The sequence below is a fragment of the Myotis lucifugus genome, unplaced genomic scaffold, assembly GCF_000147115.1.
Source record: "Myotis lucifugus unplaced genomic scaffold, Myoluc2.0 scaffold_19, whole genome shotgun sequence".
Taxonomy (NCBI): Eukaryota; Metazoa; Chordata; class Mammalia; order Chiroptera; family Vespertilionidae; genus Myotis; species Myotis lucifugus.
The window spans coordinates 4,049,263-4,076,739 of record NW_005871067.1 but is presented as its reverse complement, the minus strand read 5'-3'; the positions used below and the strand labels follow the sequence as shown (position 1 = coordinate 4,076,739).

General features: G+C 38.4%; 1 protein-coding gene across 5 annotated transcripts; it reads right to left on the bottom strand.

The window, feature by feature from the left end:
* Nucleotides 1–369: 369 nt before the first annotated feature.
* LOC102431542 (NEDD4 binding protein 2 like 2) lies at nt 370–27,477 on the bottom strand. Of its 5 annotated transcripts, none has more exons than XM_023751167.1 (6): nt 27,305–27,465; nt 24,895–26,144; nt 11,482–11,606; nt 3,813–3,901; nt 3,347–3,423; nt 370–746 (listed from the first exon to the last, which is right to left on the bottom strand). In XM_023751167.1, the coding sequence occupies exons 1-6, from the start codon at nt 27,317–27,319 to the stop codon at nt 545–547; spliced, it is 1,758 nt and encodes a 585-aa protein (XP_023606935.1). In that variant the 5' UTR covers nt 27,320–27,465; the 3' UTR covers nt 370–544. The 5 variants fall into 5 exon arrangements, with proteins under 5 accessions (XP_023606935.1, XP_023606938.1, XP_006085552.1 ...); XM_006085490.3 differs by having other exon boundaries at nt 545–746; nt 27,300–27,477; XM_023751170.1 differs by lacking the exon at nt 24,895–26,144 and having other exon boundaries at nt 27,300–27,457.

Below are 27,477 nucleotides of genomic sequence, written 5' to 3'. Positions count from 1 at the left end.
AGAGACACATGAAATGGTTGCCTCCTACATGCACCCTGACCAGGGCCAAGGATCGAGCCTGCAACCAAGGTACATGCTCCTGACCAGAATCAAACCCGGGACTCTTTAGTCTGCAGGCCAATGTTCTATCCACTGAGCCAAACAAGTTAGGGAAGTATTTCTTATATATTTAAGGTGCTTAAGGAAAAATACTAAAGTTTTATGAAAAGTCAGTTTGGAGTATGAACTATAAAACTGTTCAACACTATTTACAGAATAGATAAAATTTGTTTAAAATTCAATTGTAGAAAACATTCTAGTTCCTACTCATGCATGTGTCTTCATTATAACCGAAGGTATCACAACAAAAGATTATAAAAACATTTAAAATACAATTTTACATAATTTTTATTTACACTTTAGAATTTAAACAACTGCTGGGAACATTTTCTGTGGGGCAATGTAGTCTTTTTTTTTTTTTTAATCTAAAACTTTAAACTTCAAGAAAGGCTCATTAATGTTTTTTAAGGGCAAGCAACAAATGTGTTAGCTGAAAATAGCCACCTTATTGATTGTATGTGACACATAGTTGATTGTGTGAGCCTAGAGAGCCTCCCCACCTCTGTTTCTCCTCTGAGGGAGGAAGTCTTTGTGTGCTTTTGTGCACCGGTTCTACTGAATTCATTACAATAGAGATAGACATTTGATATTCGTAACGATCCAACATCTGAGCAATCTTCTTTCGAGACACACCGTGTTTATTCCTCCTAACAAAAAAGAAAAAGATTTTAATTCTTTTTAAAGAATTTATAGGCTTAGAGAGTAAGTTGCTTTAGAGTAAGAGTACCAACTCTAAATTATATTTAGCAAATAAATACTAGAAGATACATCTCATTTACCTGCATTTTATACCAAAAAATTTATACTGGTTCTCTCAAAAACTTCAACAGTATTTTTAAAAGGTTTAAAGATACCATAAATCAGAGCAAAATGTTAAATAGTTATACCTTCATGACACAGAACTACTGATTCACTGAACCACTGAATTAATCTCCCTTCTTTTAAAAAAATAAAATAAAATATTATGAGAGTCAGTTTTCTTTTTGATATATATTTTAAATTGATTTCAGAGAGGAAAGGAGAGGGAGAGAGAGAGAAATAACAGTGAGACAGAACTACTGATTGGCTGCCTCCTGCACGCCCCACACTGGGGATCAAGCCCACAAATTGGGCATGTACCCCAACCGGGAATTGAACCGTGACCTCCTGGCTCATAGGTTGACACTCAACCAATGAGCAACATCTGCCAGGCGAGAGAGTCAGTTTTGAGAATTATAGAATTGAGTGGACCTGTAGGACTTACAAAAATCCACATCAAATATTTATCACTTTTTAAAACTTATTTTAGGACATGTCCCATGTTTGTATTTTATGTACTTTTCTGTGAATTTACTTATGAAAACAAGAAGCAGTTTAAAAATTATTCTTGACCCTCAAAGAACTTTTTATAATTTATCCTTGTAGTTTTCTATAACTTGACTTGGACATGGCAAACAACACAGAAATGTATTACACATTTAATGCTATAGTTCTAGATTTACTAATTCACTTTTCCCAGAAAAAGGACATAGAAGGAATGTTTACTTTTCAAAAATAGTGGTGCTTATGTTAAAGATAAGAAGACAAAGCAAAAGAAAGAGAAGACAGAAGACTAAAAAAGAGACCTCAGGTTGGAAATTGGCAAGATAACAAATTTTTAAAAAATATATTTTATTGATTTTTGACAGAGAGGAAGGGAGAGGGATAGAGAGCTAGACACATCAATGAGAGAGAAACATTGATCAGCTGCCTCCTGCACATCTCCTACTGAGGATGTGCCTGCAACCAAGGTACATGCCCTTGACCGAAACTGAACCTGGGACCTTTCAGTTCGCAGGCCGACGCTCTATCCACTGAGCCAAACCGGTTAGGGCGGCAAGATAACAAATTTGATGGTTCAATCAATTTTATACAAAAAAGCAAACTATACCAGACATCAGTTAAACTGATTTTAGTTTGTCAATTCAATTTATATTAAGAATTATAATAAATTTCAACGGTCCCTTAAATGAAAAAAAAGTCTAATTATATTTCATCAAATCATTTGTTCGTCATAACTCAGATATCTTTATTATTTAAACTTCTCTTTTACCTGAGGTGCAATACACACAGAGCAGGTAAATAATACCATATATTAGTAAATCTATCTGTTTATTTATTTATATATAAACACACGGCATATAGGTCAGAAAGGGAAAGTAAGGTAATCAAAGGAATGAAAGACAAGGGGAAAATAATTAAATTAGTTGGATACCACACAGAATAGCACTTAAAGCTGGAAGAGGGCAAACTGAGGTGTGACAAATAAAAATGATTTTAAAAAAAGGGAGGTGATGGTTGCACAACTCTGTGAATATACTGAAAACTACTGAACTGAACACTTTTAATGGGTAAATTGTAAACTATGTGAATTTTATCTCAAAGTTGTTATCAAAAGGAAGGGGTGTGAAAATGAAGGAAAAAAAGTCACAGTCAGGAAAACCAGTACTGTGAGGAGAAAGGGATAAAAGGTCAACACAAACAGAAGAGCAGGGTTGAAAGTAATACAAGTCCACAATTCCTCAACACAAATTCTGAAACATAAAATGCTCTGAAAACTCAGGGTTTTGTTGACTCATATAGCAGCAAAACATAACCAGACCTGTACTCATTTGGCAGCACGATCTTCTTGAACTGACAATAGATTATGTAGTGTTTCTTAACTATTTAGACTGCTTAGTCATGATTTGCCATAGATATAGTAAGATACTGGATTATGACGAGCTGCCCAAACTCTGCGAGGGGTGTTTTGACTAGGTGTTTTGATATCACTATATTACCTTTCTAACACCCCACTACCCCCAAGTCTGATTTCCAAAACACATTGATTCCAAGAATCTTGGTTATGGGATTATAGAGCTGTAGTAGTAAAGATGAAAAGAGGGAGCAAGATGAAAGTACCAGGTAAAAACGTTTTATGGGACCTAAAATGGGAAGGCAATGAAGTTGGAAGGAATATGCAGAGAAGTGGCCTTGCTCAAAACCAGAGGGAAAGTTCTAATTTTTTCCTCAAACATACTTAACTACAACAAAAAGTTAATAAAATTTAACAAGCAAGGTGTCTTAAAAACACTGAATTAAAGTCAATGTTGCTCTTAACAGAAAGTAAGAAGTAGTGGTTCCTAATCATAAGCAGTAAAGACATGACAAGCAAAGCTAGTGGACACTGATCATGTAAAGGAGAAAAGAAAGAAAAAAGAAAAATATTCAAAATAAATGAGTGTCTTACTTTTCTAATTCTTCAGGATCAAATTTCCACCAAGTTTCAGGTTCATGAAACTCTACTCTGTATCCTTTTCCTATGGCCTACACAGAGGAAAGGAAGAAAACACAAACCCAGAGAATACTTCTTATAAGGTAAAAAGAAGGCAGATACAAATTTCATTTAGATAATACTTCTAAATTTGCTCCACCAAGAAAAATTTTACTTTTAAAATAATATGGTTTACAAAAATTTTAAGACCACTTAACTGGTAAAATTCCAATTACTATCTTCAAGTCCAGGCAAAACTAACAAGATAATCATATTCCTTCATAAGCACCATTCCCACATTTTTTAAATTAAGTAAACACTCATATTTCTTTAGAAAACAAGGACAATGTTTTAATAATAAAGATCAAAGTAACCAAAATTTCAGAATATAAAAAAATTAATAAGAATAAAATATAAAAATGCTCTCATATTTCATATTTACCATTTCCACATATGGTTTCATTTCCCAAGCCTGTGTATTAGTGTTGTCTATTATAACTGGAGATCTCCCCTGATTGATAGCTTGTTTAGCTGAAATAAAAAATGAATTTAAAAAACAAAAATAAAAACAAAGAACTATTAGGGTTAAAATACACAAATAAACTTTCATTACTAAGAAATTTTCTACATCTCCATACTGAAAACCAAACCTATGCAATCTCTTTATTGCCATGGAAAAAAGGACTCTGCTAGATTAAAAGGAATTACGAGACACAATCACATGCCCTGTGTATTCTCCAGACCAGATATTGGTTTTGACTAACTGTAAAGGACATTTTTGGGAAAATACTTTGTGCTTATACCTAGTGAAGAGTTTAGTCTAGAACTAACTTTCATTTATAGGAAATACAGGAATAAGTTACATTTGAATATGGTCTGAATATGGAAAGAGGTGAACATTTATTGACATGGAAAGATGGAGATTTGTTAACTGGAAATGGCAAGTTGCAAGATAATATGCAAGTATGATCTTACTTTGGTCAAGATATAAAGATCTGAGAAGAGTTGCTAAGATATCAAAAGTAGCATTCTATAGGTGGTAAGAATATTTGCCATTTTATGCTTATCTGTATTTTCCAATGTCTTACAATTACAAATAATGCTTTTGGAGTATTGGGATGACATTCTAACTAACTGAGCTATCCAGCCAGGGTACAAATAATGCTTTTAAAAAAATGCTATGGATTTATTATTCCTTACCAGCAAAACTTTATATACCAACTAACCAGTTGGTATATATACTAACAGTTCAACAGACTTTGTGGTTATTTTTTAAAACTATTATTTTTATTTTTCAATTACAGTTGACATACAATATTATATTAGTTCATGTATATACCCCAGTGATTAGAAATAGACATTACAGAACTTACTAAGTGATCACCTCGATAAATCTTGTATCCATCTGACACCAGATATAGTTATTATAATATCCTATCTAATAATAGACAAACATGGTAATTGACCATACCTTCGCTACACCTCCCATAGGCTAATCAGCAAGATATGCAAATTAACCACCAACAAAGATGGCGGCTAATTTGCATACTGCAGGCAGGGCGGGTCAGCACCATCCTGCCTGCCCTGCCGCCATCCAGGCCTGCTATCTGTGACGCGGGGTGGCGGGCGTCCCATGTGCGATCCAACCCGGGGTGGCCGGGCGGAGCAGCAGCGATCCGCTGGCCCGCCTGGGTGTCCCGTGTGCGACCTGACCCAGGGCGGCAGGGCGGGACAGCATGGCTCCTCTGTCACCCCAGCTTCTTCATCACAGCTCCCTAAGCCTTTAGTCGGACATCCCCTGAGGGCTCCCTGGCTGCCAGAAGGATGTCTGACTGCAAGCTTAGGCCTGATGCCCCGGGGAGTGGGCCTAAGTCGACAGGTGGACTTCCCCCAAGGGGTCCTGGCCTGCAAATGGGCCCAGGCCGGGCTGAGGGCCCCCCCCCCCCCCCCGCCCCAGTGCACAATTTTTTGTGCACCGGGCCTCTAGTTTACTATAATCTCCATGCTGTACTTTACATCCCCATGACTATTCTCTAACAACCAATTTGTACTTCTTACCTTGACCTTTTTCACCCATCCCTACAACCTTCCCATCTGGCAACCATTCAAAATGTTCTCTGTATCTATGAGTCAATTTCTGTTCTGCTTGTTTATTATTATTTGTTTTTAGAGTCAAGTCCAGGAAGCGCAGAAAAGTCCCAAACAAGATGAACCCAAAGAGGCACACACAACAAAAGAAACAAAAAAAGAGGCACACACCAAGACACATCATAATTAAAATGCAAAAGGCAAAAGACAAAGTGAGAATCTTAAAAGCAGCAAGAGAAAAGCAGTTAGTTACCTACAAGGGAGTTCCCATAAAATTGTCAGTTGATTTCTCAACAGAAACTTTGCAGGTCAGAAGGGAGTGGCAAGAAATTTTCACAGTAATAAAAGGACCTACAACCAAGATTATTCTACCCAGCAAAACTGGTTAATATTTCTTAGGACTATGACTCAAACTGGGAGCTGAAATTTTTAAATTTATGTCTTTTAAAAAGTATGTCTCCCTATCCCTACACCATCTCTTCTCCCATGAGGTGAAAATCACTGCCACAGTGAACCACTGTTATGACAGAAGTGTATAACTCTTAAGTGTAAACAGACAAGAAATATAATTAAGAACTCATAATAAAATTTAAAAGGCTGAGGCAAAATGTAATGATAGAGAAGTTTTCTTGGGAGTTAGTAAGTTCTACATAATGAAAACATTTATACAGAGGTCCAGGGCAGACAGAATTCTAAAGGTTAGTTAGTTAAATAGTAATGACTATGGTTGAGTACATATTTGGAAGATATCTCTAAATACCAATAGAAATTTAGAATTTGGATCATATTAAATAGGACACCAAGATGCTGCCCACCTACCCACTGCTCTATCCCCAATCATAAAGTGACCAAATCTTTCATTAAAAACAAAACAAAACAAAAATAACACCCAAAAAAACCATGGGCCTCAATCCACAATCCATGAAATTAAATTTTTGAGCTACATGGGCTCTAAGGTCCTCTGCAGGGAGAATAATCTGTGATGATAAACCTAGGATGTGCTTCAAATGAGCTGCTGGTGCCCTAGTTGGTCACACCGCTCTCTAGGCTCTGCAAAGCAAGGGAGGTGAATTAGATGAAAAATTTAAAGTAACTCTCTTAATGTCTGATAGTTAGGCCTACTCTTCCAAGGTGTTAAGTTCCAGAAGAAGAGTTTATCAACAAATTAATGGGAAGATCATCCTCTTTCCTAAATCATCATCATCCAATACCACATTGCAGGGCACTGCACTTCAGGAAAATAGAGCTCCTAAAGAAACAATGTTTGAATACCTAAATAATAAGTGTCATTTTCTTTTTTTTTTTATATATATATTTTACTGATTTTTTACAGAGAGGAAGGGAGAGAGATAGAGAGTTAGAAACATCGATGAGAGAGAAACATCGACCAGCTGCCTCCTGCACATCTCCTACTGGGGATGTGCCCGCAACCCAGGTACATGCCCTTGACCGGAATCGAACCTGGGACCTTTCAGTCCGCAGGCCGACGCTCTATCCACTGAGCCAAACCGGTTTCGGCAAGTGTCATTTTCTTAAACAAATTAACTATCATATTCTAAGAAAGAGAATATTGATACCTTGGAGATGTTTTCAATTTATAAGCAGTCTAAGATGAATTTAGATTCTTCTAATAAAGATGAGACAGACAGACATTCTCAGAATATGGCCTAGCCTTTAAAGGATGCAATAAATATTTGTTGAAAAGAGAAATTCTACCCTAAATAAAATAAGTCCTGCTTTAATTTCAAAATGTCTAATTGCTAGTTCTCAATTTTCTACCTGAAAAAGGTAGAAATTACTTTTAAAAAGTCAGTATTTATTATACTAACAAAACCAGTAGTTTATCTAGAAATCACTGTTTTGTTCAGCAGTATAATTCATGTGGCATGAACCTTATAATGAAAATTTTAGACTAGTTCTGCAAACAGAAAAAATGTCCCACACAAACAAAAGCTTCCCAGTCTACCAAAGGTATACGGCTCTGCCCACTGCCTATATTCATTCTACTTATCACCTATTCTCATTCCCCTAACTTTAGGCCAATAACACCACACATTTTGGGGAATTGCAGTATCAACATTATTTTATTTGGGCAATAATATCCTATGGCAATTTTTTAGAAATTAAAAATATTAATTTTTTTGAGATTTTTATGCCACTAATATATTTGGAAATATCCTACAATGTCATAAAACCAATAGTAGGAAATAGTCTTAAAAATCAAACTTCTCTGACATTTACTAATAAATTTTCCTATGAAACCATGGACTGCAACAGAGTGAAACATTTTAATAAAAAATATCCTCCCTGAAATTTCTTATTTTGAAAATTAAGAAAAAAAGCATTTATCCTGCCCTAGCTGGTTTTGCTCAGTGGATAGAGTGTCAGTCTGAGGTCTGAAGGATCCTGGGTTTGATTCCAGTCAAGGGTACATGTCTGGGTTGCAGGTTTGATCCCAGTAGGAGGTGTGCAGGAGGTTGCTGATCAATGCTTCTCTCTCATCAGTGATGCTTCTATCTCATCTCTCTCTCCCTCTCCCTTCCTCTCTGAAATCAATAATAATAATAATAGCATTTATCCTGTTTTCCTGTACATACTGTACTTTAGGGTGACCCTAGTTGCTAGTTCCAGTTGAGAGGAAGCTCCCATTACATAAGAATTCTAGCTACTAAACAGGGAAGGAACACCAGACCTAGAAAAATCACCATTTTGCAACCCTTAATGAAAGAACTAATTCAGGAAACATTTCATTGTTGGATAACCCATTAGATACAAGTTTGACAGAGAACTTGGTAATGGAGGGAACAGGTTGTCCCTTTGAAGCTACTTGTAAAAAGAGAAAAAAAGCCTTTCTTTTTCCTTGTTGTAGCCTTCCACAATTTATGAGAAGCACCTGTTAAACCCCAAGACTGTTAGCTCCTGATTCAACTAGCCCCTCTGTACAAACTGCAAGACAAGTTACTTTCAAGGCTACATTCTTGCATACCCCTCTTCCCTGCTATTTTTGCAACTCAAGGATAATCTGCACTGAGAATTCTTTAGTTAGTAGAAAGTTCCCTTCACCCTCCTCTTCAAACAAGCCTCTTTTGAATCGTAACTTTTACTCTAAGCATGTTTTACGGGCTTAGGAAAAATACTGAAAAGACACCACCCTAGTCCATCTGCCGACTGTCTCAGCCCCAAATACCCCTCCCTTCCTTGTCACCTAGCAACAGCAGCCATTACTCTTTAAAAGAGTAATGGCAGCTGTTTACCTGCCCTTGTATTGGTTAGCAATGCACTGGCCCTTTCCCTTCGGGTAAGTAAAAATAAACTTTCTGCATCTATCTCTTCTTTTAGTAGTGAATTCTTTCACAGCATCACCTGCCAAAACGTTAACACTGATCATTCTTAGCATCACTAAAAATGAGATAACCAGACTTTGCTTACCCCCTGCAAAAAAAGTTGAACATAAGTAATGCTCTTTTTTGTGTTTTGTTAATCCTCACCCAAGGATATTTTCCCATTGATTTTTAGAGGGTGGAAGGGAGGGGGAGAGACAGAGAGAGAGAAACACCTATGTGAGAGAGACACATCGATCAATTGCATCCTGCACATACTTAACTTCTATTTAAAGCAATATAGAGGAAAGAGAAACAAGTTAAATAGTTACCATATGTGTGGACGAAAAAGGGGCCACAAAGGAAACCTAACAAGTTCAGGGGAGGCCTGCATGGCAGCCTTACAAACTCAAGAGATCTAAAGCAACCATATAGGATGGTCTGAAATTAAAACTTCCTAACTAAAAGCAAGTCATGGTAGGCAGTCATATCCTAGGATAGTATCTTCCTTGACAAAGGTCAATCTTTACCTTAATTGAGCCAGTTTATTGTCTCTTTGCACCTACAATAACATGCCTTTGGAAAGTCAGAATAATCCCCCCTTTCTCAGACCCCTCAGGGCACAATCTCCCACCAGAGCACCAGATCACAGAACCCCTTTGTTATATTATTTTCCCACATACCATCTCTATGTGCTGTAAATGTTAATTGTTAACCATCCTATACCCACCAATGTAAAAGAAGTGTGGTGTCTGTTTTACTGTTTATCCAATCTCAGAGATTTCCCCACTTTGCTTTATCCCAACTCCCTAATCTATGAGCAGTGGATTTCATGTAACCTCATACACCTTCCCCTTTGATGCTGATGTATAAAATAAGTAGTAAATATGCTATTTTTCTGGAGCATTTTCTCAAAGTTGAGATTTTGGTTCCTGGCAATTGTAGTCAGTTTGGCTCAAATAAACATAAAAATTCTTACACGTTTGGACATTTCTTACATCGACACAAGGAAGCAAATAGACAACTACAGGATATGGGATATTCTACAGGACAAACAACCAAATGTCATCAACAAATTAATGGTATAAGGGTTAAAAGAGGAGAAAATGCTACACATTAACAATTAAAACAAACATAAAACCAAATGTACTGCAAGGACCTTTTTTGGATCCTGATTCACACAAAACAACTGTAAGTACAAACAGTTGTTAAGACAATAGGGGAAATTGGATTACAGACTGGATATTACATGATGGCAAGGAATTGTATGAGTTTTTTTTAGGTGTGACGATGGTACCATATTTAAATAACATTAAGTAAGAAGGTTAATTTGAAATGCATAAAGTATAATGTCTAGAATTATTTCAAAATGCTTTAGTAATTAGAAAAGGTGAGGAGTGAAAACAAAAATAAGGTCAATATAGCAACTGATATGGTAACTGATAATTCTGAGTGATGAGTATATGGGATTCATTATAATCTCCTGACTCTAGGTTTACATTTTCTCTTAATAAAATGAATTTGTTTAATTATCAATGCATTCTTCATCTATTAAAAAATAAATTAACTTATACTATATGCATTTACTTACATAGTTCTAGACCAAGTTTTCAATCTGACTGCAACATGAGAATGCCTGAGTAACTTTCAAAAAAATACCAATGCTTAGATCCACTCCAGACCAACTAAACCAGACTCTCTGGGGCTAACTCAGGCATAGGTGTTTGTTTGTTTTTTATAAGGGGGGCGGGGAGGGGGGAAAGAGGGAGAAATGAAAGAGAGAGAGAGACCAATCATTAACAATTAAAACATAAAACTGGACAGGGGATCTAACCCACAACCTAGGTACATGGCCCTGATCAGGAATAGAACCTGCAACTTTCTGGTGTACAAGATGACACTCTAACCAACTGAGCCACCTGATCTGGGTCAGACGTAGATTTTTTTAAAAAGGTCCCAAAGTAATTAAAATGTGCAGCCAAGATTAAGAACCATTATTCTATGGTGAAAAGAAATTGACCCATGTGTTTCTAAAAAATGTATTAAATAGATTTTTCATGGAGTAATATCAATGAAAAAAACTTTTAATATTCACAGCATTATATTAAGCCTTAAAAAACAATAACATTACTCTAAGGGAAATAACTTTTTGAAATACATAACTATAGTATCAGTTCTCTGAATTTATTCAAGAGATATAAAATAAAGCCTACCAAAATATCCCACCCTTTATTTTACCAGTTTATATTGGTGGTACACTATTTAGTTTACAAAATATTTTACCTAAAGTCTCTGATTTTCACAACAACCTTGCAAGTATCACTGCTTCTAGTAGATGAAAAAATTGGGTCTCAAAGATGTTCAAATGGCTTATGAAAGTCATTCAGCTGGTAGAAGTCAAGTCAGGAATATATAAATCCAGCCCCGGCTGGTTTGGCTCAGTGGATAGAGCGTCAGCCTGCGGACTGAAGGGTCCTGGGTTCGATTCTGGTCAAGGGCACATGTCCGGGTTGTGGGCTTGATCCCCAGTAGGGGGGATGCAGGAAGCAATCAATGATTCTCTCTCATCATTAATGTTTCTATATCTCTCTCTCCCTCTCCTTTCCTCTCTGAAATCAATAAAAATATATTTAAAAAAAAAAATCCAGGTCCTCTGACTCCTAGTCAAATATTCTATCACAGGAGACTTGGGCCCAAACAAACCTCTGTTCTGGTTCCAGTCATGGGCATCATCAAGTTGATTAACATTATACCTGTACCCATCTTGATTGTGAAAATAGTCATCAGTGCTGAACACAATGCCATCACGACTCTGCCCAAGCAGAATTCTGTTAATAAAAGAAATCATAAAGTGCCATTTATAAAATTTATAGCCATGAGCAAAGCTTAGTAAATGAATTTTAGGTACATACCTGTAAGTATATTGCAAACAGAATAGCACAGGAGCTGAACCTTCAAAACCTTGCAGATTTCAAATATCATTTCACACTTAAATGTACAGTTATAGCCAGTTCCAAAAACTTTTTAAAGCAGCATTTATATTAAAACTTTTTAAAAACAGTCTTTCAACCAATCCCAAAATTATGTCAACTATTGTCCATATTTTTACTTTAGTGAATGTGTATTTGGTGTCTAAAATTGCCTAAATATAGTGCAGCAGATAACCTAAAGGGCAAGTAAGCCTAAGCAAGCAATTCACCTGTGGAAAACTGTATTTAAATCAGGATAGCTCTGATAAATTTATTTCCATGAAGTACAAATGTAAAACCAACAAGTAGGATTCAGAAATAGCTTGAGGCTTAATGTTGTGAAAGAACCAGTGATCCTCCACAGTATAATCAAACTTCAGTTTTTTAAGACATTAAATTACTAAGTGAAATAACACTAAATAAAAGAATACACTCAGAACAAGGCAACCAAGCTTTATTCTCACAATATGATTATGTTAAATTTTCAAGTAGCGAGATTAATAAGCATTCAAGAGTGTCAGAGGCCCAGCCAGTGTGGTGCAGTGGTTTGAGCATTGGCCTATGAAACAGGAGGTCACATGCCCGGGTTGTGGGCTTGATCCCCAGTAGGGGACATGCAGGAGGCAGCCAATCAATGATTCTCCCTCATCATTGATGTTTCTCTCTCTCTCACCCTCTCTCTTCCTCTCTGAAATCATAAATATATATATACATGTGTGTGTATATATATATATATTAAAATGTCTGTATCAATCCAAATATACCTGATGTCATACCAAACACTTTAACAACAATAAATTATTTAAGAATATGAGTATTTTCAAAATTCTTATAGTCAGATTCCATGAGAATTCTTACAAGTTAAGTCAGATACTAAAATGAATTCTCAGAATGTCAACATTTAGAACTCTGAAAAATCAAGTATCCAATAAAATTAAAAAAAACTCAGACACAGGCCTGCTGGCCACCTGATATTTATTATTTTCTAAACAGCTATTGTTTTGAGAATCTATTATGGACCAAGCAAAAAAAAAAAAAAAATATATATATATATATATATATATATATATATATGATCTTATCTAATTCTCACAACAACCTTGGTGATTTTATATTAAACCAATCAGAAACAAAAATAATTTCAGAAATCAGGCCACCAGAGTTACATAAATAGAGGTGGAAGCGCCAAAACCATTTGGCTCACAATGATCCCTGGCTCCTGATAGTCATACCCTTGTATAATCCCCTCCTCCAATACAGGTTGCAGTCAGGGACTAGAGTTTCTAATGGAATATGGCAGAGGTGATTCCAAAATGGCAGAGTAAGTGGAAGCTCCACTGACACTCTCCCACGACCAAACTGGAAATACAACTAAAATACAGAAGAACCAACCTGAAAAATCAACTGAGGACTAGCTGGAGAGAACCCTGATAACCAAGCATGGAAAGTGGAGGCTGCATAGAGACTGGTAGGAAGTGCGGAGGTGCAAAAGGGCTGGCTGGGCTCCCACAGACAGCAGCTGAAGTCCTGGAGGGACAGACCCCACTGAGAACTCTGGGGTCTAAACCCCAAGCTGGGCTCCCCAGCCCAGAGCACAAGAACTGAGGAAGGTGCCCACATAACATCTGGCTATGAAAAGCAACAGGGTTGATGTCAGCCAGGGAGAGAGAGCTGTAAATGCAGACAACCTCTTAAAGGGTCAACGCACAAAATTCTGTGTGGAGCCACGCACCTTGGACTATGGTTGAGAGAGGACAGAGTGGACTGGAGCTGTGTCAGTAGAGTCCAGGGTTGGGGGCTTTGGGGTTGGAGCTCTGAAGGCAGCCACCCAGGTTTCTTGTGCTGAGTCATGCCCTCATGTTGCAGAGGACCTATTTCTCCAAGGGACATTTGCAATCCAGATGATTTTTACTGGGAAGGAAGGCAGTCATCCCAGCCTGTTGGAAGACCTCTCACCCCTCCCACTGGTTGATAGCCTCAGGCTAATCAAGGCTGATAACAGACTGCTGGCAGAAAAGAATCTCTGGAGGCTTTGAGTCTTTGCCTGATCTCCTTCTGGGCCCAGGGCTAGGAAAAGCAGACAGTGGTGCACATCTTGGTCCTTTTTAAAGGCACCCAGCCACAGCAGAGGGAGCCACAAGCTGTGGATTGCTGTTCCAAATGGTACTCAAGAACAGTCTCAAACAGTGTCTGACATTGTCCTGCATTAGAGATTGGAAGTAATATCATATCTACCTAATACACAGACATGAACACAAAGAGACAGCCCAAATGGGGAAATAAACAAAAACACCTGAAACAAAAGAACAAGAGAATTCTCCAAAAGAAAAGCTAAATGAAATGAAGAAATTTATTAGACAGAGTTCAGAATAATGATAGCAAAGATGCTCTACAGCATGAGAAAAGATACAGTAATTATGAAGAATAGTACAGCACTAATAAAGAACACGGTGGAAGGAATACACAGCAGATTAGGGGAAGCTGAGGATTGGATCAGTGAATTAGAAGACATGGTAGAAAAAAATAAATCAGAGAATGAAAAAAGAAAAATCAATTAAAAAACAAGAGGACAGATTAAGGGAAATGTGGGACAACCTGAAATGAAACAATATTCACAAAATAGGAGTGCCAGAAGGGGAAGAAAGTGAGCAAAAGATAGAAAATATGTTTGAAGAAATAATGGCAGAAAATTTCCCTAACCTGATGAAGGAAAGTCCCAAGCAAGAAGAACCCAAACATGCCCACTCCCAGACACATCATAATTAAAATGCCAAAATTTCAAGACAAAGAGAGAAGCTTAAAGCAAGAGAAAAGCAAACTGTTACCTACAAAGGAGCTCTCATAAAGCTGACACCTGATTTCTCATCAAAAACTATAGGCCAGAAGGGAATGGCATGAAGTACTCAAGGTAATGGAAAGCAAAGATCTGAAACCAAGATTACTATATCCAGCAATGCTACCATTCAAAATAGATAGTGAAAAAAAGAGCTTCCCAGACAAATAAAAAGCCTAAGGAGTTTTTCACCACCACACCAGCACTGCAAGATATGCTAAAGCAGTGATTCCCAAAGTGGGCGCTACCGCCCCCTGGTGGGCGCTGCAGCGATCCAGGGGGGCGGTGATGGCCACAGGTGCATTTGTTTTAACTTTTTTTGTATTACCTTTCTATTCTGAGTTCAATAAATAGTTTCATAATTTCAAACTTCAATGTTTCTAATTTACACCTTTCTTTACTATATTTTACGAAAAAGGTAGAAACATTAATACATATATCTTTCTGTTTAATTGCTATTAAAATTAAAAAAAAATTAATTTCCAGGGGGCGCGGAGTAATATTTTTTCTGGAAAGGGGGTGGTAGGCCAAATAAGTTTGGGAACCACTGTGCTAAAGGGACTGCTGTAATGAGAAGAAAGAGAGATAAAAATAGGCATAAAAATTAAAATGGCAATAAATAAGTACCTATCAACAATAACCGTAAACATAAATAGGTTAAATGCTCCAATCAAAAGACATAGGGTAGCTGACTAGACACAAAAACATGACCCAAATAAATATGTTGCCTACAAGAGACCCACCTCAGAACAAAAACTCATGCAGGATGACAGTGAAGGAATGGGGAAAAAGTTTCATGATGAAAATGAAAACAAAAACCACACACACACGGGTTAGCAATACTCATTATCTGACAAAATAGACTTCATAATGAAGGCCATCACAAGAGACAAAAGGTCACTATATAATACTAGAGGGATTGATCCAAGAAGAGAATATAATCCTGGTAAACATATATGCACCCAATATAAGAGCACATCCTATATAATAAAAGCCTAATATACTAAGTGTCTGGTTGTCTAGTTGTCCGTTCAACCAATCAAAACATAATATGCTAATGATATTCTAAGGCCACTCAACCGCTCGCTATAAAGTACACTGACCACCAAGGGCGGAAAGTCAACTGGTTGACCAGTCGCTATGATATGCACTGACCACCAGGGGGGAGACAGTCGACCAGTCACTATGACATGCATTGACCAGCACTGACCACTCAACACAGGAGCTGCCCCCTGGTGGTCAGTGAGCTACCACAGGGGGAGCGCTGCTCAGCCAGAAGCTAGGCTCACGGCTGGTGAGCGCAGCTGCCATGGCGGGAACCACTCCCGACTCCACAGCAGCAGGCGCAGCGGGCCGGGATTAGTGTGAGTGGTGCCCGGCCCCGATTCAGGTTCCTCCCTGGCTGCCTGCCGCTTGGCACACTGCTACATTCTCCAAGGGATCCCGGACTGCGAGAGGGTGCAGGCTGGGCTGAGGAACTCCCGCTACAGTGTATAAGTTTTGTGCACTGGGCCTCTAGTAAATATATTTAAAAAAACCTCTACAGCAGTGGTCGCCAAACGGTGGTCCGCAGACCACTGGTGGTCTGTGAGGTCCGAAAGGTTGGCGGCCTCTTCTCTACAGGACTTTAAGGGAAATATTGACAGCAATATAGTCATAGTAGGGGACTTTAACACCCTGCTGACTTCACTGGATAGATCTTCCAGACAAAAAATTAACAAAGAAACAGTACCTCTAAAGGACACACTGGATCAGATGGATTTAACTGACATTTATAGAACATTTCACCCCAAAGCTGCAGATTATACATCCTTTTCAAGTGCACATGGGTCATTCTCAAAGATAGACCACATGTTAGAAAAAAATATGTCTCTACAAGTTCAAAAATTAAAATCATATCAAGCATCTTCTCAGATCAAAATGGAATTAAAAAAGAAATCAACTACAGTAAAAACACTAAAAAACATTCGAACACATGGAGGCTAAACAGCATGTTATTAAACAATGAATGGGTTACCAATGAGATCAAGAAAGAAATAAAAAAAACTTCCTGTAAACAAATTAAAATAAATACGCAACTACCCAAAACCTAAGGGGCACAGCAAAAGGAGTACTGAGAGGGAAGTTTGTAGCACTATAGGCCTACCTCAAAAACAACAACAACAACAACAAAAAACTAATAATAAACTATTTAACCCTACAACTTAAAGAATTAGACAAAGAACAAGAAAAGCCCAGAGTAAGTAAACGGAAGGAAATAATAAAGATTAGAGCAGAAATAAATGACATAGAGACTTAAAGAACAATACCAAAAAAAAAAAAAAAAATCAATGAAACCAAGAGCTGGTTCTTTAAAAAGATAAATAAGATTGATGACCCGTTAGACAGACTCATCAAGAAACAAAGAGGACCCAAATAAATAAAATCAGAAACAAAACTGTCAAGTAACAACTGACAACCCAGAAGTACAAAGAGTTGTAAGAAAATACTATGAACAACTATATGACAACAAGCTGGACAATGTGGATGAAATGGAAAAATTCCTAGAAAAATACAATCTCCTAAAACTGAATCAGGAAAAATCAGAAAACCAGACTAGGTCAGTAACAGCTGATGAAATAGAAGTAGTAATTAAAAAAAAACTCCCATCAAACAAAAGCCCAGGTCTGGAAGGATTCACAGGGAACTTTTACCAAACCTTCAAAGAATAATTAACACATAGCCTCCTCGAAGTATTCCAAAAAACACAAGAGAAAGGAACATTTCCAAGCTGCTTTAATGAGGCCAGCATTACCCTAATTCCAAAACTAGATAAAGACACTATAAAGAAAGAAAATTACAGGCTAATATCCCTGATGAACATAGATGGCTAAAATCCTCAACAAAATATTAGCAAATCAGATCCAGCAATATATTAAAAAGATCATACACCATGAATAAGTGGACGTTATTCCAGGGATACAAGGCTGGTACAATATTCGCAAATCAATAAATGTGATACAGCACATAAACAAATTAAAAGACAAAAATTCATGATCTTATAAATAGATGCAGAAAAAGCATTCGACAAATTCCAACACCTCTTTTTAGAAACTCTCAGTAAAGTGGAATAGAGGGATCATATCTCAACATGATAAAGGCCATATATGACAACCTACAGGGAACATCATACTCAATGGGCAAAAACTAAAACCATTTCCCCAAAGAACAGGAACAAGAAAGGGATGTCCGCTTTCGTCACGCTTATTCAACATAGTACTGGGAGTCCCAGCCACAGCGAACAAAAAATAAGAAGAAATAAAAGGCATTCAAATTGGAAAGGAGGAAGTAAAACTCTCACTATTCGCAGATGACATCATACTGTACATATTACGCTCAATTAATATTTGACAAAGGAGGCAAGAGCATACACTGGAGCAGAGACAGTCTCTTCAATAAATGGTGTTGGGAACATTGGACAGATACACGCAAAAAAAAAAAAAGAAAAGAAAAGAAAAGAAACTAGACCACCAACTTACACCATACACAAGAATAAACTCAAAATGTATAGAAGACTTAAATGTAAGGCATGAAACCATAAAAATCCTAGAAGAAACCATAGGCAGCAAAATCTCAGACATCTCGCGTAGCAATATGTTTACAGATACATATCCTAGGGCCGTGGTCAGCAAACCGCGGCATGCGGCTCTTTGGCCCCTTGAGTGTGGCTCTTCCACAAAATACCGACTTCGGCGCATGGGCCACGAAGTTTCAATCGCACTGTACACGCCCGCCCGCAGGTGGTATTTTGTGGAAGAGCCACACTCAAGGGGCCAAAGAGCTGCATGTGGCTCGTGAGCCGCGGTTTGCCGAGCCGCAGTTTGCCGACCACTGTCTAGGGCAGTGATGGCAAACCTTTTGAGCTCGGCGTGTCAGCATTTTGAAAAACCCTAACTTAACTCTGGTGCCGTGTCACATATAGAAATTTTTTGATATTTGCAACCATAGTAAAACAAAGATTTATATTTTTGATATTTATTTTATATATTTAAATGCCATTTAACAAAGAAAAATCAACCAAAAAAATGAGTTTGCGTGTCACCTCTGACACGTGTGTCAAAGGTTCGCCATGACTGGTCTAGGGCAAAGGAAATTAAGGAGAAAATAAACAAATGGGACTACATAAAAATAAAAAGCTTCTGCACAGCAAAAGAAACCATCAACAAAATGAAAAGGGAGCCCACTGTATGGGAGAACATATTTGGCAATGATACATCTGATAAAGGGTTAACATCCAAAATATATAAGGAACTCGTACAACTTAACAAAAGGAGACAACCCAAAATAAAAAATGGGCAAAGGACCTAAATAGACACTTCTCCAAAGATGGCCAAGAGACATGAAAAAATGCTCAGTCACTGATCAGAGAGATGCAAATTAAAATGACAAGTATCACCTCACACCTGTCAGAATGACTGCCATCAACAAATCAACAAATGACAAGTGCTGTCAAGGATGTGGAGAAAAGGGAACCCTAGTGCATGGCTGGTGGGAATACAGACTGGTACAGTCATTATGGAAAACAGTATGGCGTTTCCTCAAAAAATTAAATTGGAACTGCCATTTCACCCAGTGATCCCACTTCTAGGAATACATCATAAGGGACTCGAAACACCAATCAGAAAGAATGTATGCACTCCTATGTTCATAGAAGAACAATTTACAATAGCTAAGATCTGCAAACAGCCCAAGTGCCCATCAGTAGAAGAGGTGATAAAAAAGCTGTGGTACATTTACGCCATGGAATACTATGCAGCCATAAAAAAGGATCTCTTACCCTTTGAGACAGCATGGAGGGACCTGAAGAGTATTATGCTAAGCGAAATAAGCCAGTCAGAAAAAGACCAATATCACATAATCTCTTATATGTGTAATCTAATGAACAAAATAGACTGATGAACAAAATAGATCTAGAGACATAGAAGCATTGAACAGACTGTGGAATCTCAGAGGGAAGATGGGGTGGGGATGGGTGGGTAGGAAGAGATCAACCAAAAAACTTGTATGCATATATGCATAATCCATGGACACAGACAATAGGGTGCTGAAGGCCTGGGGTGGGGATGAGGGCAGGATAGAAGGTGTTACTAGGGGAAGAAGGGGGACATAGGTAATACTTTCAACAATAAAGATTTAATTAAAAAAATATGGTGGAGGTGATGAAATTTTGCTTCTGAGTTTAGATTACTGGAAAAAAGTAGCTTCTGTCTTGGGCTCAGGGATGGCTCAGTTTCCCTCAACAAGTTGTGAATCGGTTCAAGTAGCAAAGAACTGAGGGAGTCTGTGGCCTACCACCAGCAACTTAGGTCCTCAATCCAAAAGCTCACGAAAAACCAAGTCTTGTCAACAACCTCGTGAGAAACCTTCCAAGCAGATCCTCCCCAAGACAAAGCCTTCAGATCAGAACACAGCCCTAGCCAACATCTTGATCACAGGATGTTAGAGACCTTGACCCAGAGGCACCCAGATAATTGCACACAGATTCCTGTCCTTCAGAAACTGAGAGACAATACATGTTTGTTGCTTTAACAACTCAGTTTTAGGGTAATTTGTTACACAGCCATGGATAACTAATGCACTATGTGCTTACACTTTTTCATTTAAGGAACAATGCTGTTCCTTAAACTCTGTTTTGGGAACCTTATTCCCGAAATGGTCTACTAGGATAGCTAATTTTCATGGTTTAGTTACGAAATTTCTAAGAACTGTATATTATTTTCTTAAATACATCCATGTGCATTTAAAACTATAAGTGACTTTCCAGAAAAATCTGAGTAAAAACTGACACTTCATGAACCTTTTACCTCCTTATGTACTGAGTGGCCTTGCATACCCATAGCCCAAGACAACTTTACTTGGGCAGTTCACTCTCTGCACACTCCTTGAATTAAGAATAGAAACCTACATAAGGAAAGGTAAATCTTCCCTCTGGAGTTTAAACTCTCCCTCAAAAGCAGGGGTGGGGGGGGGTTGGGGGGGAGGAACATCTTCCCATCTCTTCTTAAACTACGATATAGTAGTTTCCCATGCTGCTGTAACAAAACACCACATACTTAGTGGCTTAAAACAATACAGATTTATTATTATCTTACAGTTCTGAAGGTCCAAAGTCTAAAATCACTTTCACTGGCTAAAATAAAGGGGTGGCAGGCTGGCGTTCCTCCTTGAGGCCCTAAAAGAGAATCTGTCTCCTTGCCCTTCCCAGCTTCTAAAGAACACCTTAAGTATCTTGGATCACAGTCCCTTCTTTCATCTTCAAAGCCAGCAGTGTAGCATCTTCTCTCCTCCCAAGTGTGTCAATTATCTTTTATATCTGATCAACTCCAGACATTTTGCTAATAATGAAATTAATGGCCTATTTATGAAAATACACTTTCTCATTGGTGAAATCAGTAGAGTGTAAAAAGTGGGTAAAGATTAGCCCAGCTGGTGTGGCTCAGTGGTTGAGTGTTGACCCATGAACCAAGAGGTCACTGGTTCAATTCCTGGTCAGGGCACATACCCAGGTTGCAGGCTCCATCCCCAACAGGGGGGTGTGCAGGAGGCAGCCAATCAAATGATTCTCCCGCATCATTGATGTTCATATCTCTCTATCCCTCTCCCTTCTTCTCTCTCGAAAAATAAATAAAAAATTTTTTAAAGAAAATGTGGGTTAGCGAAAATATTTTAGATTTACCCCTCCTCCTTGCATTAACAGGGTATAAGAAGCTTGCAAAATCTATAGCCCACACTATGGGAATAGCACTCAATGTTTGATCCCTAAACCGTCCTTTGTCATCCACTGAGTCAGGATTCTGTTTTGGCTGTTGCCAACTACAGTAGTAATAAAATTATACCTCTAGAATATTGTTGAAATTGCCTCAAATGAACCTTTCATCAAAGTGTTGTTTGCCCAAATGGACAAAGAGCTGGCACTTTAGCTTACTCATAAATATTTAAAGTCTGTACTTGTGTCAGAATTTAACCCAAGACTGATTTCATTAAAATGTATTAGTAAAGTTGTGGATAAACAAACAACTAAGCCTCAGCCACTTTTAACCAAGTGGCTTAGGTCAATTATCAACAAATAGAAAGGTATTGTGCAGCTTACGTTAAATGCAAAGAGTGGTAATGGCAAATATTGAGTTCAGAAAAAAAATTACTGAGGGCTGAGCTAAACCAAAACTTCAAAAAGTGAACATTTAAAGAGAACCTTTGAATAATGAAAGTCCTGAGAACAATGAATGGAGAAGTATTATGTCTCTTGCAATGGAGGTCAGGTACCAGTTCAATGCAAATAGATATTAAGATGAAGAGGTGGGTAAAGACTAAATTAAAGAAGGAGCTTGAATAATTCCCCAAAGAATTTGAATTTTATCTACCTACACTAATTACCACATAACAATATGAAACACTACTCTTTTAATTTAATGCTCCAAATCAACTCAACTCTGATCTACCAAATTGATCGAGGGACCTTTCTTTCTTCAATACTCATTTTGAAAGCTAACTCGTTTATAAAGCCACTAGAAGCCTGGTGCACAGATTCGTGCACCGGTGGGGTTCCTTGGCGTAGCCTGTGGGGATCAGACTGAAACCGGCAGTCCAACGCTGCCTGCCGCTCCTACTCATCCTGGCCCCACCATGCCTGCCGCCGCTCGGTAGGCTCGCTGGGGCTCCGCTGTGGTCTCCAGGCTGCAGCGGCCAGCTGTGAGCCCTGTCTCTGGCGCCCATAGGTCAGCTGAGTGGCGCTCCCGCTGCAGGAGTGCACTGACCACCAGGGGGCAGCTCCTGCGTTGTGTCTGCCCTCTAGTGGGCAGTGCATGTCACAGTGACCGGTTGACTGGTCATTCAGGCGTTCGGTAGCTTAGACTTTTATTTATATAGAATAGATTCCTCACCAGAGAGTATGTGGCTTTATATCCAATACCAAACAATCCTGCTTTATTAAAAAACTAGTGGCCCGGTGCACGAAATTCGTGCATGGGGGTGGGGGAGTTGGGAGGAAAGGTTCCCCTCAGCCCAGCCTGCAGCCTCTCCAATCGGGGACCCCTTGGGGGATGTCTGACTGCTGGACACCCCTCTAGCAATATGGGATCACTGGATCCTTACCGCTCACCTGCCTGTCTGCCTGATTGCCCCTACCTGCCTTTGCCTGCCTGCCTGAATGCCCCAACCCCTCTGCCTGCCTGCCTGATCGCCCCTAACTGCCCTCCCTTGCCGGCCTGATCTCATCCCCAATGGCCCTCCCCTGCTGGTCTGATCTCACCCCCAACTGCCCTCCCCTGCTGGCCTGATCTCGCCCTCAACTGCGCTCCCCTGCCGGCCTGATTGCCCCTAACCCCCTGCAGACCCGATGTCGCCCCCAAACTGCCCTCCCCTGCCGGCCTGATCGCCCCTAACTGCCTCTGCCACGGCCCTCATCACCATGGCTTTGTCCGGAAGGAAGTCAGACGTCCAGAAGATGGACGGTCGACCCAGTCTAATTAGCATATTACCCTTTTATTAGTATAGATTGTTGACCTAAAGAGATATTCCTGGTTCTTTAACCAAGCTCCTCCAAGTCAGGAGTCACACACAGGGCTATTCAGGCATCAGATACTAAAGTAAAGGAGTAGGGAAGAAACACTATCATTGATATCCCTAGCTTGTTCTTTTACCAGTTTTAGAAAATTCTCCCAAGTCCCTTAAGTTGAATTTATTCTCTTTAGCCTGCTTATTCTATAAAATGAAAAGAATACAACCCATCTCAAGATTTTTATATATGAAAGTACTCTGCAAATTGTAAATTGTGACACAAATGGTAATTTCTATTATAACTTCCATTCTTATAACATACGTACCTAATCCCTTAAATAAAATATACATACTACACATTATCAATTTTATCACCTCCCACTACTACCATCTCCCTGAAATTATAATGAATTACCACTATTTTACTCATCTTCAGTTTCAACATATTCCAATATGTTGTCCCAAACCTAATCTTTCTTATGTTTATTCTAAATCTTAGTCAGCTGTCCCTAGCTAGAAGATCCCTTGATCAAATTTCCAAATTTCAACGAGTACTTTTTTCTGTTATTATATTCTAAATCTAGAAAAGTGCCCATGTTTGTGACTTCACTTCTAATTTCTATCCTTTCCAAAGAACTGTAATTTCATCTTTACAAAATCTTCACTAAAGAGGAATCAAAAAGTAAAGACCTAAAATAAACTTAAAATTTACTTACAATGATCACAGCTTACAATCTAGTTTGAAATGTCTATATCATAAATTTAATCTTATTCTAATTTCTTGCTTCTAAAGAAACTTTTGTTTAGGCTGCTCAGGTTTGTCTTTCAAGTAAATATAAAATATTTACAAAATGGTTTCTTGGAATTCTTTATCCTCCCCCAAAGATACCACATAAATTTTCTTTTTCTCCTTCTCTGGCATAAACATTCCATCATCCTGTATTGTAAAGAATTTGTATTGTATTTCTTTGTGTTATTTTTCACAACTGCAAAAATGTATTTGTGTGCAACAATATTTTTAAAAAATGTAAACAAAAACATGAATTTGAAATATTTTTTGTCAGATAAAACATCACCAGTTCTAACTCCATTAATTCATACAGGGGTGGGCAAAAGTAGATTTACAGTTGTATGAGAAAGTTTATTCTTGTATTATTATTTATTAATTGTTGTATTATTTTTCCAAACAAACAATTGTAAACCTTCTTTGCCCACTCCTGTATATTGCTCACTTCAAACTCCTTAAATCCAAAGAAACAACAAAAAAAAAAGGGTTCCCTCTGCCAGTCAATGGTATGAACAGAGCACAGTGCTTGAAACATGATCAAAATTACTTTCCTTGGGTCATCTCATTTGCTTCTTAAGTATTACTCATTCTATTAACAGACAGCAAAACCTGTCCATGGTCATAAAGTGAAACAGCTGAGTCAAAGCCCAACTCTTCTTAAATATCTGACTTAAAAGTGAAGGCCAGCACAGTTCTCAAATAGCATTTGCTTTCACCACTGTCATAATTACACATGGATTTTTTGTTATTATTAAAATATAATGGTGTATTTATTATTAAAGACCTTTGCAAATTAATATAGATATGCCAATTCACCCTTCCTCTATCAGAAAACATCTTTTAAAAATATTTACACTGTCAGATGCCACTTTCATGAATAACAAAAATTTTCTACTAGAAACATAAAACCATTTGTCAATAATTATCACTACTATCATTTATGATTTTAAAGTAATGAATTGCCAAGTATTCACTTGGTATCCTTTACTTACCGAGATAATGTTGTTTTCCCAGAACCAGGCAAGCCTCTTAAAAGAATAAGTAACTTCTGTAATTTATTTAACTTTTCCTCTTGAAACTGCTGGTTCATAAACCTGTCTGTTCGATTATGCTTGCCCATCAAAGGATCTTTCCAGCATCCTTCACTGGTTTCACAGAAACCATTATTCACATACCCATCTTGTACAGTGTAGCCATTTCCATAGGGAAGATCACTAATGACATTCTCACTATAGTCAGTATATTCATTGTTTTGATCAAAAGTCAAACAATTCCAATTAATGTGACAATTATTTACATAACATCCATTTCGAATCTGAGGGCCATCTTGGGCATGGAAAATATTTGATAGACTTGGTGGAGCATTGAATCTTTGAATATTTAAATAGTTAAAACTGGGAAGAGGAGGACCTCGGGGTACTATAAAAGAATGCACTGATTGCCATTCAGGCCTGAAGGAAGTAAAGGACACATCACAAAATGTAGGTATTTCTTGTCCACGACAAGAATATTTGCCTGGCTCATTCCCCATGTACTGTTGATAACCACAATGTGACTGAAGAGCATTAGTAAAATCTCTTTTCTTTTCTTCTTCGTATTTGATCAGATCATTATTATGGCTTTGGTAATATGAAATAAATTGTTCCTCAGAGGGTTCAGGTTCCTTATAACTGCCTTCCAAATCATCTTTTTCATTTTCAAGCTCTTCAATTTCTTTGTAAAACTGGAATAACTCATTATCAATCTCTGATTTTTTGCAGTTAAATTTCTGTTTCTTTTCTTGTCCTCCTTTGCCATCTATACCATTGATAGTGTCTGCTTGATTCTTCCTTTCCTTACATTTCTTTTCCTGAGTGGGTTTGTAAATGGGTCCTATAAATGCTTTACTTGTGCTATATATCTCATCATCTGTGGATACCAATGGAGGACTTGCAGCCTGTAAAACTTGTGAATCAATGGATTCAACAGCTGGTCTATCAGCAGGCCTCTCATCATGCATAGGTTTCAGCAAATCTTTAGTTTTGGCATTGTCCTCCTGAGGAGAACTATGTCCTCTGACATCAATGATGGTCAAAGGAATCCAATCATTTCCAACTTTATCTTGGACTCTGTGAAAATTAGAACTACCATGATGGGGGAAAACAAAAGACTCTTGGGTTAACTTCAATTTTTTATGGCATGGTTCACTTGTTAGATCTTCCCCATATCCCAAGGATTTAGCTTCAATTTCACCATAAGGCATCTGAGGAGCACATAAATCATACAATTAATAGCTAATATTTAAAAAATTCTAAACAAAAGTTTCTTCGGAAACAACAGAAAAAGGCACTTAAGTTTGTGATAATAAATGGTAACATTTCCCAAAATACAAAAATTATAAATTTGTAATTTTATAGTCAGTTACTGTTTAAGTATTGTTATAATGTGAGAGGTGTCTCATTGAAGGTAAGTGAATGTCGTTTAAAAAAAGAAATACCTCTCCTTTAGTCTAAATCAGTGATTCCCAAAGTGGGTGCTACCGCCCCCCGGTGGCGCTGCAGCGATCCAGGGGGGCGATGATGGCCACAGGTGCATTTGGGGGCGATGAGTAACTGCTATTAAAATTTTAAAAAAATTAATTTCCAGGGGCTGAGTAATATTTTTTCTGGAAAGGGGGCGGTAGGCCAAATAAGTTTGGGAACCACTGGTCTAAATGACACATTTCTGAACTTAGAGAACTTAAGAAACTTTGTAAGTTTGGAAAGTTGAATAAACAATATACATTTTGATGATATGATATCGTTTAAAAGAAAAAACTACTTTAGCTGCACTGAAAATGAGGCAAATACAAACTTCATTTTTGTTTAGCGAAGAACTTCTGGCAACTCCCCACATCAAAGCGCTCCTCTTTTCTAGATGGTCGGTCCATCTCGAAGATAAACTGCTTCCCTTGACATTTCTGAGGGGCCCCCAACACGAAGAAAAAGGCAAAAAGGCGAACAGAGAACAGTACCCAGAGGACTGAGGCTCGAGAAAGACACAACTGTAAAGAACGCCGAACTCCACAGCCCTAACTCGGCCACCTCTCGGCTTCTTGTTTCCTCATTAGAAAGGTCAGAAGAGTCCCAGAAGAGATGGGGGTAGTGGTAACGGAGCGCAGCCTTGCACACAACCTCCGCCCCACAGCCTCCCCCGGAGCCCGGGCAAAAGTGCGTCACTGCTTTCTCGGTCCCAACGAAACAAGTTCGGGTTCTGCCGAGAATCCGTGGAGAGTACGGCTAACGGAAGGGCATGACCAAGTGCCGGCCGGGAACCCACGTCGCCGACATTAGAAGGAAGAAACTGAAAAAGTCGCCCCCACTCCCCCCCGCCCCCCCCCCTCTCACAAAAAAACACTTGAAATTGGCTGTTTACTCACCTTACCGGACAGCTCCGCATTGACCTTCACCTCCCAATGAAACCGTATTCTGGAAAGACACGGGCTTCTGAGACGCTAAAGAAACGCGGGAACACGGCCCTAAAGCAAAGGCCTGGAGGACTGAAAGCCCAGCCCAGAACTACGAGCCACACACAGCAGCGCACAAATGGCGGCCACC

What these genes read in the sequence shown, in the direction of transcription:
- LOC102431542 (XM_023751167.1), bottom strand. An exon ending in GGGAAAACAACATTATCTCG is followed by an intron (nt 11,607 to 24,894) that starts GTAAGTAAAGGA and finishes TTTTATTAACAG; the next exon opens with AATTCTGCTTGGGCAGAGTC. An exon ending in GATCCTGAAGAATTAGAAAA is followed by an intron (nt 747 to 3,346) that starts GTAAGACACTCA and finishes CTTTTTTGTTAG; the next exon opens with GAGGAATAAACACGGTGTGT.